This window comes from Salmo trutta, chromosome 30 (genome assembly GCF_901001165.1).
Source record: "Salmo trutta chromosome 30, fSalTru1.1, whole genome shotgun sequence".
Classification (NCBI taxonomy): Eukaryota; Metazoa; Chordata; class Actinopteri; order Salmoniformes; family Salmonidae; genus Salmo; species Salmo trutta.
Window position 1 is genome coordinate 25167906 of NC_042986.1, and position 15029 is coordinate 25182934.

The following is a 15029-nucleotide window of genomic DNA, read 5'->3' on the forward strand; positions in this document are numbered from 1 at the left end:
ACTGTTGCTAAGCAACACCTTAAATTCCAGTGTTCTGTAAGTCCAAACAACTCAGAGCCCCTGTCTGTGCAAATCATGAAGTCCTCTATTAGCCGGGTCGTAGACAGCTCCTAATACAAGATGACTTCAGTGGGTACAACAACAATGACAAAAAAAGCAACTACAATTCAAAAAGGACTGGGCAGAAAGCAGATTACAAATTTGAAGAAAACTGAAAAATATAAATCACCTTATACTTAAAAGATGTCAATGCAAAACAAATTGAAAAAGAACTTACTTCAGACAGGACCAGCCTGTTAGTTGTTTCAGCTCAAATTCACCCATCCCACCCATGCCCAACCCTCACTACCCTCCCGGACCCTTTACCCCATCTGCATTTCTTACGCTCTCCACTAAGTATGAATGAGAGACCCATCTTTGTAAAGGCCTTGACCCTGTACTCTCATCTATAATGGCCAGCCACACTACAAGAAGGACAACTCCAGGGAGTCATCTCAGGTGACCAATTGTGGAACATGAAGGAGACTTATTTTTCAGTCTCTGAATCAGAGAGGTGTGGGGGGCTGCCATAATCGACATCCATGTCTTCAGCGCTCAAGGAACATGGGGTTAACTGCCTTGCTCAGAACTACAGATTTTTACCTTGTCAGCTCAGGGATTCAATCCAGCAACCTTTCGGTTACTGGCCCAACGCTCTAACCACTGGGCTACCTGCCGCCCCGAGTTGTGTATGGGTCTGTGTGCGTGTGTGTGTGTGTTTTTGGGGGGGTGATCATGAAGAGGACCAGTATATCCTATACAGAGTAAACCCTGTTTTTTTAAAGTGGGGCGTCAGTGGGGGTGGGGACTGGGGAGGACATTGGGGGAGGCCAGAGGGGTTCAAAAGAAACCCCTTCCTTCCCCCTTACTTATGATTCCCTTGCCCCTCTACCACCTTGCACCCCCTTTCGCCCGCTGGACTGTTCAATGGAGTGCATCTCTGGCCACCCCAATCTGGGTTCTTCCCCCTCCCTCACATGATGGAGCAGCCCTTAGCCTTGTCCTTGCCGAAGGTGGAGGAGAGGAGGTCAGACTTGCTGGGCAGGAAAAGGAGTCTCTTAGAGAGACGTCGGGCAGGGCTGGTCTTGGTGGAGGGCTGTAGCTTGCTGATGCAGGCCAGGGCTGAAGTACGGAACACACTGTGGATGCTCTTCTCTGAAGTGAAGGCCGAACACTCCAAGTAGGCCTCCGCTCCTAGCTGCTTGGCCATGGAGGAACCCTGCAACAAGAAGGGGAAAGAACAGGAGTGAGACGAAGGAAGCGAGACACCAAAGAGAGAGAAAGAGAGAGATTGTGTGTGTACATGAGACAGAAAGAGAGAAAGAGAGACAGAGCGAGAGAGAGAGAGAGAGAGAGAGAGAGAGAGCAATATGTAAGACTCACCTGCTCATGTGAGATGGGTGTCTGCTTCTGATTGGACAGCTCCATGAGCGTACACACGTCTGTGCGCAGATCTGTTTTACAGCCTATCAGGAGGATGCGTGTGCTGGGGCAGAAATCCAAGATCTCTGTCTTCCACTGCAACAAAAAGGACATATGGCTGTCATGAGGTTGTTATAATGTATCATCACCACAGATGTAAAGTGCATGATGATTGTGATGATGGCAAAGATGAGGAGGAAGAAGAAATTGACAACAGCAATGATGATGATCACAATCACAATGGCCTTACCTTTTTCAGTGCACCATCAATTGAGTCTGGTCGGCTGATGTCGTAACAGAGGAGCACAGCGTCTGAGTCGCTGTAGCACAGGGGTCGGACGTTATCATAGTACGGAGAGCCTATAGGGTCAAACAGATCGGCTGGGGTCAGTCACAGGGCTTTCAATAGGACAGTAAATCAAATCACATTGTATTTGTCAGATGCTTCGTAGACAACAGATGTAGACTAACAGTGAAATGCTTCATTACGGGTCCATTTCCAACAATGGAAAGTTAAAGATAAGATAAAATATTCAATCAAATATATAAATAGTGACACAATGAATAAATACACAGTGAAAAACAAATACATTTAACAAGTAAAAATAACATGGCTATATACAGGGAGTACCAGTACCGAGTCGATGTGCAAGGGTACAAAATAATTGGGGTAGCTATGTAGTGTACATATAGGTAGGGGTAAAGTGACTAGGCAACAGGATAGATAATAGACAGCAGCAGCAGCGTATGTGGTGAGTGTGAAAGTGTGTGTGTTGGGGTGTCAAGTATGTGTGAGTATCTGGGTAGAGTCCAGTGTGTGTGCATATAGTTAGTGCAAAAAAGGGTCAATGCAGGTGTTCGGGTAGCCATTTGATTAGCTTTTTAGGAGTCTTGTTAAGAAGTCTTATGACTTGGGGATAGAAGCTGTTCAGGGTCCTGTTGGTTCCAGACTTGATGCATTGGTACCGCTTGTTGTGCGGTAGCAGAGAGAACAGTCTTTGGCTTGGATGGCTGAAGTCTTTGACAATTCTTTGGGCCTTCCTTTGACACCGCCTATAATACAAGTCCTTGATGGCAGTGAGCTCTGCCCCAGTGAAACACTGGGCCGTACGCACTACCCTCTGTAGCCCTTGCAGTCGGTTTTCCAAGCAGTTGCCATACCAAGCGATGATTCAGCCAGTCAAGATGCTCTCGATGGTGCAGCTGTATAACGTTTTGAGGATCTGTGGGCCCAAATCTTTTCAGCCTCCTGAAGAGGAAGAGGCAATGTTGTCCCTCTTCACGACTGTGTTGGTGTGTTTGGACAATGATAGATCCATAGTGTTGAGGGTCAGCGTGGCAGATGTGTTGTTGCCTACCCTCACCACCTGGGTGGCCCGTCATGAAGTCCAGGATCCAGTTGCAGAGGGAGGTGTTCAGTCCCAGGGACCTTAGCTTAGTGATGAGCTTGGAGAGCACTATGGTGTTGAACTCTGAGCTGTAGTCAATGAACACCATTCTCACATAGGTGTTCCTTTTTTCCAAGTGGGAAAGGCCAGTGTAGAGTGCAATAGAGATTGCATCATCTGTGGATTGGTTGGGGTGGTATGCGAATTGGAATGGGTCCAGGGTGTCTGGGATGACGGTGTTGATGTGAACCATGACCAGTCTTTCAAAGAATTTCATGGCTACAGATGTGAGTGCTATGGGGCGATAGTAATTTAGACAGGTTACCTTGGCATTCTTGGGCACAGGAAGTATAGTGGTCTGCTTGAAACATCTAGGTATTAAAGACTGGGTCAGAGAGAGGTTGAAAATGCCAGTGAAGAAACTTGCCAGCTGGTCAGCGCATGATCTGAGTTAGCGTCCTCGTAATTCATCTAGCCCTGCGGCCTTATAAATGTTAACCTGTTTAAAGGTCTTACTCACATCGGTTACGGAGAGCGTAGTACCAAGTGAATAAGAAACTCAATTAGTTCCATTAAGAATGATTTGTTGCAGCACAGGACACCATTCACTCCCCCTGGTAACTACGGCAAAAGCCTTGGTCAACAATGCTTGAATCCAATACTCTATTATACCCCTCCCACACACACACACACTGTACACTGTACACTCAAATGTTCTTCCTCCCTCACACTCAGATCTACAGTAAATCACTTCACTAAAGCACTGTGCCTTCCCACTTAGTAGAAGATTTCTCCAATAAATCCCATTAACACACAAACAGACAAACATACACAAACACAGACATACAGAAAGAGTAAGTGAGAGACACAGTACACAACTCTATCCCAGTCACACCCCTGTGTTTCGTAAACAGTTTATATTGAACTCTTGTTTGTGCAGAAAGCCCACTTTAAATCAGAGAGATGTAACAAAGATCTCTGTATCAGGGGATAATCATTGATTTATGTGTTTAGGGTGTGTTCTATGTGATGCATAACACATACTGTACTGTATGTAAAATGTCATTAACAATGACACCTAAACTAAAAAGTAAATGCTTCTCATGTTATAAATTGAAGACTATTGCTTAGAAAACCTTAATCTGGTTGTGTGTGCATGTGTGTGTGCATCAGTGGCAGTCGCTGCCGTTTAAGATGAGGGAGGACGCACATTTTTTTATGAGCATGGCCTTATTTCTATTACAGCATATTGGATGACTGTCATTCATATTCCATTCACCCAGTTCAATGTAACTGTCACGTGTGCTCCCTCTCCGGCCTCTAGGTCACCTCATTAAGGCGCACACCTGTCACTATCTGTCACGTCCTGACCAGGTAAAGAGGTCATTTGCCATAGTAATATGGTCAGGGCGTGGCAGGGGGTTGTTTTGTGTGGGTTTTGGGGGTTTTCTGTTTCTATGTGGGAGTGTTCTAGTTTTCTATTTCGATGTGTTGTTTTTCCATGTTGGGCCAAGTATGGTTTCCAATCAGAGGCAGGTGTCTTTCGTTGTCTCTGATTGGAAGCCATACTTAGGCAGCCTGTTTTCCTTTGGGGTTTGTGGGTAGTTGTTTTCCGTTTTAGTCGTAGTACCTGACGGGACTGTTGTTGGTCGTTTTTTGTTGTTTTTTGGTTAAAGTGTCTTCATTAAAGATTAAGAATGAGCACTATCCACGCTGCGTCTTGGTCTCCTTTCAACGACCCCTGTGACACCATCGTGATGCGCACCTGCGCGTTATCAGACTCACCTGGACTCCATCACCTCCCTGATTACCTGCCCTATATGTCACTCCCTTTGGTTCCTTCCCCAGGCGTCATTGTTTCTGTTTCAGTTTCATGTCTGTGCTTTGTTCGTGTTTCTTGTTTTGTATTATGTTGCGTTTATTTATTAAAACACTCACTTCCTGAACTTGCTTCCTGACTCTCAGCACACATCGTTACAGTAAGATCGATAGGTTTAGGCTACTACATGATACTTAAATTTCCCCTATACCCATCATGAGGTTGCTACCACCTAGCCTATGAATGAAAGTTTACAACGTAGGTGCACAGGTCAAGAGAAAAATGTTAGTAATCAAGGTGACAGATAGTGACACATACAATAGCGCCTTGCACACTCTTGCCTGCATCTAGCTGATCTAGGGTGTAATCATTAGTCCAACAGGTGCAAACGAGAGTTTCTATTCGACCATCTAAGGTATGTTTATCTCTGTTTCGTTCCATTTGCTTCCGTTTAAGAAACCTTTTTCAACAAAATCGGCGGAATGACCACACCCCTAATCACCTGCAAACAAAGATCACTTTCAGAGCAGCCACATACAAACAGCATGCTCACTTTGCTAGTTGTATAATTTGTTCTCGCATATACGCTGTCCTCCTATCACCTTTTTCCTTCACTTGTGGAATTCATTGCAAAACACAAACACAAATAAACACAAAAACACAAATATTCCCATAACCGCTAACTGCTACACTCAGCCTACATCATCGTCACCATATTAGCTAACGTCATAGCTACTAGAAGTAACGCGTTAGTAAACCCTCTACAATCATGTAGTACAGTGTACAGCAAGCAGTTTAGCAGTTACACCGGTGGGCCCCAGTGGCAATAAATTAATAAAACCAAAAGCTTACCTTGAATTGGAATGGTTCCAGTGTTGAATAGCCATAGCCAGCTAGCTAATATAGCATCCCTCTCTGTTTGAGCCGGGTGTTTGAGTAGGTTAAACTAGCTAGCTGCATTCGTTAGCAAAGTAAGTGAAAGGGAAAAAAATACAAAAATATAGCTTGCTCTCTCTCTCTTTCTTCTGCTTCCTTTTTTTAAGGAAATTAATTTGTTCAAAACTGTTAAACTATTGTTTTTCTCTCTCTTTGAGTCAACTACTCACCACATTTTATGCACTGCAGTGCTAGATAGCTAGCTGTAGCTTATGCTTTCTGTACTAGACTAATTCTCTGATCCTTTGATTGGGTGGACAACACTTCAGTTCATGCTGCAAGAGCTCTGATAGGTTGGGGATGTTCTCCGGAAGTTGTTTTAATTATTGTGAAAGTCTATGGAAGGGGGTGAGAACAATGATCCTCCTAGTCAATGTACCCAGAGGAGGACAGAAACTAGTTGTCCTCTGGCTACACCACGGTGCTACCCCAGTGAGTGCTGTTGAGGCAACTATAGACCTTCATTGCAAAACAATGTGTTTTAATTAAATATTTGGTGACATGAATATATTTTGTACAGTTTTATCTAAAAAGGCTAACTTTTTGAATGTTTCACTTTAAATTTTTCTGAAATTCCCCTTCCTCCTCTGAGGAGCCTCCACTGGTGTGCGTATGTGTGTGCATGTATGCCTACACACCAAAGCACAACGTATGTTAATGTTTACATGAAATTAGTGCTTACATAACATCACAACGATATGTGTGGTCCCCACTGTTGTACAGGAAGGTCTCTTTGCTAAAATCAGACGCTGACAGGATGTCCGTCCTCTCACCACACCAACAACATATTACATTTTTAACCTACTCCAGAAACTTGTTAAACACAAACTAAACCAGCAAATAATGAACTAAGAAAAGCTTCATCGTACAGTATAACCTACTTATTATTATTATGTTTTTTTTTTATTTAACCTTTATTTAACATGCCTTTATGGGTAGTGTTAAATGCATTTGCATGATATAGAATTCCCTCCTTCTACTGTAGGTGTGACACTCTCTTCAGATCCAAACCCTTATTAAAAGCCTGACAAACATTCTCCTGTGAGGGAGACAATTGTCTGACGTTCACAAGGATTGACTGTATAGTGTGTAAAGGCAAGAGATGAGGGGACTGAATGGCAGCGATTGGACTTGCTTTTCCGGTAGGAGACAATAACCATATTGTCAGAGGTGCCCAGGGTGATGCAATGCTGGGGAAACAGAGATGATGATGGCTCTGAACCCTGGAGCTGAGACTTTAGTTATAGGACAATCTGAGAAATCCATGATATGGCCATGAAGGACGAGAGCACTGCCAGCACAGGATGTCAGAGAGACAGATAGAGATCTCAGTGTTTAGACTATAGAGGCACTTTTGATGGCATGATGATAGAAACAGTGGAAAAAAGAAAGGTGGAAAGAACTGGGGAGAGGTTAAAACGAGGTGTGAAAATGTAAATGTGGTGTAGAGTCCAGATTGGTCAATTTCTGTTGAAGGTAAACAGACAAAGCGACAAAAAGAAATGTTGTGTTTTCTGTTACATAATGATTTTTGGCCTGAGTACACTATGAGGCTGGGAGGGGATGTCAGCGATATATTTCACTCCTTTTTATATGTGCCTTCTGCTCTCTGATACACACACACACACACACACACACACACACACACACACACACACACACACACACACACACACACACACACACACACACACACACACACACACCCGCTCATGTGGAGGCAACCCCCTGGCCAATGAAACCACCCCTCTGGAGGTCAACTGGCACAACTGAACTCCTTCCAGCCCAATCAGAAAGCCCCAGGCTAGACGTTCTGTAATGATAGCACCACAACCACAATGAACTGGTTGTGTTCTATTGATCTATTGATTCTGTTGGTTCTGTTTACATCATTTCAAGATGTCGAAGGGTGCCACCGTGTCAGTAGGTTGTGTGTGTGTGTGTGTGTGTGTGTGTGTGTGTGTGTGTGTGTGTGTGTGTGTGTGTGTGTCCTGATTATTCGATGTAAACATAAATCAAAGGGAGAGGAGACAGTAACAGAGAACATGCACACAAATGGTTATTTGCTTTCAAATGTTGTGCCACCGCTGTCTGGGAAAAAGCCCTTCCTCGACTCTAACTTCTCAAAGCTCAGTAGCCTACCACAGCACTACCTGTGATAAGCAGCAGGACAATGGTGCTGTATTAGAGGATCAACAGATCGCTGTCTTAAAGGGAAATAATGACAACAATACAGTATACACTATTATGCTAAATAAGACAGTGAGACAATGGCCAATGAGTCTACTGTTGTGTACAGATTGCATTGTTTTCAGAGCGGGTGGGCAAGGAAATGTATGTCAGGTTTTGCAGTACATTTCCTCTGAGAACTTGAATGTAAAGACACATTAAAATGGAATGCTTTGGACTCTCTCTTGTTCAAGAGAAAGGAATTTCAAGGTAGCAGCCTGAGAACAAGTTGGAGGAACATTTCATGCATGATAAACCCCCTCCACTATATCTGCAGGTAGAGCACCTTGTATAGAGAGACATGACACATTATAACCCTTGTTATAATATATTATAAAGACTTATACATGCTTAAATACGTTAAGTCATGCTTTTAGTAAAGTGCTACTGTAAGGGTATGTAAGGGTATGTTGGATGTATGCAGGGAGAGTGCAGAGTGTAATGCTCACCTGACGTGTCCCAGAGACTGAGTTCTACGCGCTGGTCCTCCAGCTGCAGACATGCTGTGTAGTTCTCAAATACGGTTGGAACATATGTCTGTGGATGCAGAAAGGAATGGGTTCATTAGTACTACTAAAGGGAATTACACTATGTAAATGTAGGATTTAGAAAGTAGAATACAGTCAACATGTGAAATGGTGACCCTTGTAATCATCAGTCCTACATTTACATACAGTGTAAATTGTGTTCGTTTTACATATAATGATGATTCCAGTTTGTGGCTGCTGTGCCACTGCCTACTGTCTGTCTGACCAAATAAGGCATCTGATCATTTCAAAACAAATGCCAACTCCATGATAACAGAAAAAAAATCTAAATAATTTTGAGAGGTATTTTAGTATTTTAAGAAATAGGAAATAATTGTTTCCTATCAATTATACAGTTAGGAAGTTAATACTTATCTTGGGATAAAGTATCATATAAGAATTAAGCAATAAATAATCTATGTCTTGAAACTCTATCATACATCTAACACAATCTAGCAATGCAGTTATTAGTGAAAATATAAACTTGACACATTCTCTTTGTTATTATCATATAATTATCACCTCTTTATAGCCTATGTATGTTGACTATTCCAATCAAATGTGCCAGGTAGAAATCACATACCTCAGGATAGGAATCCTTGGCCAGGACTTGCAACATTGCGGTTTTCCCGCATTGAACATCCCCAACCAACACCAGTTTACATCTCGCCACCATTGGCTGGGTAAGTCTCCTTTCCTTCATTGTGGAAAAAGATTTGGTTGATGAATACAATAAATGTATATGTGAAAGAAAAACAATTCCTTTGTAAATCCTTCCTTTCTAAATAATCTGTCAGTTATCACTGCGTTGCGCCGTGATGCTCTCCTCCTGCGATAAAGCTTGCTGCCAGCGCTATTGATGAGATATGACACTGCGGAACTTTATATTGTCGCGACAGCCAATGAGCGTTCTGGTGATGGTTGCGCGGCACGCGTGTCGGACGAAATATACAAGGTTTTTGTAGTCAACTGTTCTAAAGGGCGAAATGACCTACATAGTCTATCCATGTCTAGTGGATGATACGCTTTGTGTGATATTAGAGAGAGCAGGGAAAATGGCTACAGATTATTTAATGTTATATTGTTAAATGTTTGTCATCATGGAGTAGGCCTAATGAATGATCACAACAGCAGTTGTATAATTATTTATTAGAATTAAATTTATGGCTACATTTAATGCATTAATCCTTCAAATATTAAAGTAATGTCAGTCAATGCCTAATAGGTCAATCAAATGTCTCCCTCTCTCTTCGCCTGTTGGACAAAGAAGCAGTGAGTGGGGAGGGTTGTGTGTTTTTTTTACTGGGCACAGAAGAGCGTAGTGCGTTTTTTCCCTGGTTTACATTCACTCTTCTGCTCTTAGTTTCCCTATAAACAATGGCTTGACTTACTTTTGATATTACCCTAATAAAGTTTAGAAATGTTTGTTAAGGTTTGGTATGGTGAGGCTATTATTAAGCTTGAGCTACTGCAGGCCTATGACATGAAGACAGTGCACTCCGGCCCTCCAACTGACTCAGACAGTTGAACTTGAGGCGAGAGGTCTGTTTCAGGCCTACCGGAGTTACTCCTATAATCAAACAATATAATGCTTAACTTTATACAAAATATTCTGATAGAAAATAAACGAATTAGTCTCCTTCTGTACACAGTGGTGTAAAGTACTTAAGTAAAAATACTATTTATATTTTTGACAACTTTTACTTTTACTCCACTACATTCCTAAAGAAAATAATGTACTTTTTACTCCTTACATTTTCCTTGACAGCCAAAAGTTCTCGTTACATTTTGAATGCTTAGCAGGACAGGAAAATTGTGTAATTCACACACTTATCAAGAGAACATCCCTGGTCAGCCCTACTGCCTCTGATCTGGTGGACTCAATAAACATAAATGCTTCGTTTGTAAATTATGTAGCCCCTGGCTATCCGTAAATAAAAAAACAAGAAAATCGTGTCTTAATATAAGGAATTAAAATGATTTATACTTTTACTTTTGATACTTAAGTATATTTAAAACCAATACTTTTAGACCTTTTCTCAAGTAGTATTTTACTGGGTGACTTTCAGTTTTACTTTAGTCATTTTCTTTTAAGGTATCTTTACTTTTACTCAAGCATGGGAAATGCAGCTTCCCCCTACATGAGAACCTCATGCACCTTTATGCAGGTATGTTGATAATAGAATGCTGGAATCAATTTGACTTTGTCTGTTTCTAATTTCCCTTGTTACTGCATACTGTACATGTATGCACCTCTATATCAGAAGTGCCATTTTATCAAGGCTTTTGGAATATGGTTCCTGGAAAATGGTATGGTGTTTTCTTTGTTTACCAAATAGATATGTGACATATATTTTTGTTACCTCTCATTCACAGCTGTCCATGTCAATAAACCTGGGCTTACCTGGAACCACCACCACTCAAATTGTCAGAGAGTCAGAGAATGCATTCGGCATCATGGCTGCGAGGATGAGGATTCTTGGACGCACAGACTCTTGTTAATAAAATGAAACCTGATTCTGGGACGTCTCAGTGTGCAGTAATTTAGATTAGATTGATCTACAACACAAGTAGAAGAACCTGCAAATATGTATCATACAGCTCTTCTGTACGCTGTCAGCACTTAATTGTCAAATAGAATGCATTAAAACACCTCAAAGAAATGCCAACAGAGCTTTATCAGCACACAAATAAACCTTCATTCTTGATTCTGAAAGTAAACCACAATACAAAAGCAACTGCTGAGAACAGACTTGGAAACAAGCGTCTATGGAAAAAATGTGTCAGTGTAGTTACAAATGTTTCTGAATATAAATATTTCCGAACAATAGTAAAAGAGTGTCAGTTGTGAACAGACATGTAGTTATAACAAAGGTGTCTATGGAATAAAATGAAAGTGTCTAGTGTCTGACTCCTGAGATGTCTGCACAATTACAGAATAAGTTGTTCATTTCACTGTGGTCCCAGTAATTTGGTCCATGTCCTCTTCTTGAAGTCATGCACAAACTCATTGAGTTGGTGATCGAATTCCTCCCAGAGTTTTGGCGAGAGTTCATCCTGAAGTAGGCCTGGCCTAGCTACTCAACTCTGCTCAAACGTTTTCAACCTTTTGACTAGCTGGACCTTGCTACCAAACTTTGACTTTGGTGTTACCAATGTGGGAAGCTTATGATTTTCTTTTGTGTCACAAAATTATGTTTGAACAAAAGTTTTAATAATCTTTAGTTTAGTTGGTTGGCTTGCTTTCCCTGTACAAGTATGGTGCTAGGCTAGCTAGCCGCTAGCCAGCCAAGTCGCTAGCGCTAGCTGGCTAGCTATTGTTAGCAAAACAAGACTACTCTTTTCGTCGACTACAATAGAAAATACAACAACATACCCCATCCTCAGCATGTTGCTTTCAGTCTTCCCATGCTTCATGTGCAGAACAAGCCAGCAGCAAAGCTGTCATCAAGGCAAAGGGTGGCTAATTTGAAGATTCCTATAACTGTTCTTTTTGAGTTTGAACTTAACTGAAGACTTAAAGCCAACAATTCAAATTGTTTAGAACTGGAGGTAGCCTTTAACAAAGACACAGAAAGAAGATTCTTTATGTAAATAGCAACACCACCACCTTTGCCTTTCCTATCAGCCCTGAACACATTGTAACCATCCATAGCAACCTCAGAATCCAGGGTTTTATCAGTTAACCAGGTCTCAGATACAATAAAAATATCAGGGTCTGCCTGAGAGGCCCAGATCTTGACATGAACCATTTAAGGTAATAAACTATGAATATTAAGATGTAAAAATGTCAAACCTTTTCTGCATTTAAAATCATACAAAGTGTCAATATAAGTCAGATTACTTTGAGATTTCAGAACAACAGGAGACTCAAAGATTGGATTATAAAAGAAAACAAAGTAGAAATAGCAGTTACATTTCTCCGGTTAGTGCCATTTGGCATGTCACCACTTTCAGATACAACGTGTGTAACTCTCACAGTGACTAAAGAGGAGATGGTAAAACTGTCTTACATGTAATGCTAAAATTGTCCTCACATCAATTTAGTTGACCAATAACCTTTCCAATGTTTGATGACAACCACTCCTCAGTAAAAGGCACATGACAGCCCACTTGGAGTTTGCAAAAAGGCACCTAAATACTCTCAGACCACGAGAAACAAGATTCTCTGGTCTGATGAAACCAAGATTGAACGCTTTGGCCTGAATGCCATGCATCACATCTGGAGGAAACCTGGCACCATCCCTACGGTGAAGCATGGGGGTGGCAGCATCATGCTGTGGGGATGTTTTTCAGCTACAGGGACTGGCATACTAGTCAGGATCGAGGGAAAGATGAACGGAGCAAAACACAGAGAGATCCTTGATGAAAACCTGCTCCAGAGCGCCCAGGACCTCAGACTGGGGCGAAGGTTCACCTTCCAACAGGACAACAACCCTAAGCACACAGTCAACACAACGCAGGAGTGGCTTTGCGACAAGTCTCTGAATGTCCTTGAGTGGCCCAGCCAGAGGCCGGACTTGAACCTGATCCAACATCTCTGGAGAGACCTGAAAATAGCTGTGCAGTGACGCTCCCCATCCAACCTGACAGAGCTTGAGAGGATCTGCAGAGAAGAATGGAAGAAACTCCCCAAATACAGGTGTGCCAAGCTTGTAGCGTCATACCCAAGAAGACTCAAGGCTGTAATAGCTGCCAAAGGTGCTTCAACAAAGTACTGAGTAAAGGGTCTGAATACTTAAGGAAATGTAATATTTATTTTTTAATTTTTTTAAATAAATTTGAAACATTTTCTAAAAATCTGTTTTTGCTTTGTCATTATGGGGTATTGTGTGGAGATTGATGAGATAAAAAAACTATGTAATCCATTTTAGAAAAAGGCTATAATGTAACAAATAGTGGAAAAAGTGAAGGGGTCTGAATACTTTCCGAATGCACTGTAAATCAGCACATTATAGCAACGAGGATACTCTTGTGCTCATGACACAGCAAGAAGGGTCTTCAGAGCACCTTTAAAAAACACTTTTTAAAATGTAACATTTACATTTTTGTAAATAGATTTGATGTGTCTGTGTGTGTGTGTGTGTGTGTGTGTGTGCGTGTGTGTGTGTGTGTGTGTGAGAGAGAGAATAAGTGAGCCACACTTGTATACTCAAGGAGCGAACATGTATGGAATAAAGCAGGCAGTGCATTAAGAGAGATTTAATATACAAGTAACGTAGTATGCGTAATACATCTTCCATGAAGGGTTGTATACTGTGAGCATCAAGATGCCAAAGTGGTAAACAAAGTTGTGGTTGTGTATCCACATGCTGCATCGCAAGAAAATGCTATTCCATCAGTCACTCAGTAGGCTGGGCACGACCAATAAGCAACAGAATAAATCACATCCGGCATGCCTTGCAGCCACGGAATTTGCATAATTAAACCAAGACGTGGTTGAGAGGGTTGCATTATGCAAATTAGGTAATGATTAAATGAGATTCCATACACAAATGTAATCATAAAGAGGAAATGTTTAGCTTTTAGTTATTGCATTTGAAGATGCTATAGTTCATGGATAATGCAATTAAAACATGTTGATATTAATAAAACAACAAGTTTATTAGCATGACGTTAGCAAGTTTGGACGGGATCTCTCTCCATGCTCACTCCACGTGGACCCATGTCGCACTCTGAGAGAAAAGGCATGAAAGAAAAGGCAGTTGATAGCTTCGACTGGATGTTGTGTATAGGTTGTTATTACTCCTTTAAAAGACCTTCGCTTGAAAAACGAGAAAGAAGTGGCAATAGTACTGTTTGTCCATTTTGAGATGCCGTAGCCAGTATACACTTCCTAAAAATAGTCAGAATTAATCTAAGATAACTCAAGAAACGTTTTTGTCACACTCGTTCGGTTCGCCTAGCCAACTTCTTCTAGCCACCACCCGAGCTGAAGCATGCTGACATCTTTAGAAGGATGTGGACAAAGGAAAAGGCGATGTTACAGGATGCTGTATGAATGTATGGTCTAATAGAATAGAATTCAATACAACTTTATTGTCCATATGTTACAGCAAACAACCAAAATGTGTCTTCTGCTTCTGAAAGGGCAGAGAGAGAAAAAGAGGGAAAGAGAGAGAGATGGGCGGATGAGTAGAAGAGAAGAGAGAGAGAAAGAGATTGATTGACCAGATGGGACAGTGTGGCCTTGAGGATGTAACATATGTCTGGGGATCTTGTATCACTATGAACCTCTACTGGACCAATCAGACCCCCGTACTCTTCCCCATTGGCCCCGCTACTCCCCCAACACCAACCAGTCATGGATCTCTCTAAATTGTGGTCTATATGGTATGTCCTGTGACCATGTTTGGCTAGGACAGCCTAGGAGGAAGCAAGGGAGGAGAGGAGGAGTGAGGCAGAGGCTCAAGAGATTAGCCGGTAAGCAGGCATGCCGGCCTTTACCCTCTATCATGCTGGCCAATGTCCAATCCCTGTGCAACAAACTGTATGAACTACATGCAAACATACAATACCCACCCGGAGAAGCCCAAGATATACAATAAGTCAGGGTGGCATTTGTGGATTTCTTTAGTGCCTTTAATACAGTCAAGTCTCACTTAATGGGTCAAGAGCTCCAGAACATGAATTTCAATCCACATCTGATTCTCTGGGTCCTCTCCATCC

The 15029-nt window shown here is 41.8% G+C and overlaps 1 protein-coding gene and 1 long non-coding RNA gene across 3 annotated transcripts; one reads left to right on the forward strand and one right to left on the reverse strand.

The window, feature by feature from the left end:
* Positions 1–757: 757 nt before the first annotated feature.
* On the reverse strand, positions 758–11841 carry LOC115168359 (rho-related GTP-binding protein Rho6). 2 transcript variants are annotated; one of them, XM_029723537.1, is made up of 6 exons: positions 11737–11841; positions 8944–9057; positions 8283–8370; positions 1712–1821; positions 1423–1557; positions 758–1258 (listed from the first exon to the last, which is right to left on the reverse strand). In XM_029723537.1, exons 2-6 carry the CDS (start codon positions 9034–9036, stop codon positions 1013–1015), a joined length of 672 nt encoding a protein of 223 aa, XP_029579397.1. In that variant the 5' UTR covers positions 9037–9057; positions 11737–11841; the 3' UTR covers positions 758–1012. The 2 variants fall into 2 exon arrangements, with proteins under 2 accessions (XP_029579397.1, XP_029579396.1); XM_029723536.1 differs by lacking the exon at positions 11737–11841 and having other exon boundaries at positions 8944–9492.
* Positions 8970–10990, forward strand: LOC115168360 (uncharacterized). The gene is made up of 3 exons (XR_003870661.1): positions 8970–9043; positions 10456–10528; positions 10737–10990. It is a non-coding gene; the product is annotated as an uncharacterized LOC115168360 (long non-coding RNA).
* Positions 11842–15029: the final 3188 nt, after the last annotated feature.

Excerpts from the sequence above, each read along its gene's own strand:
- LOC115168359 (XM_029723536.1), bottom strand. The coding sequence starts at position 9,063 with ATGAAGGAAAGGAGACTTACCCAGCCAATGGTGGCGAGATGTAAACTG. Across the intron at positions 1,822-8,282 it reads CAGTCTCTGGGACACGTCAG|GCTCTCCGTACTATGATAAC; the intron begins GTGAGCATTACA and ends TTGACCCTATAG. Across the intron at positions 1,558-1,711 it reads TTGATGGTGCACTGAAAAAG|TGGAAGACAGAGATCTTGGA; the intron begins GTAAGGCCATTG and ends TTTTTGTTGCAG.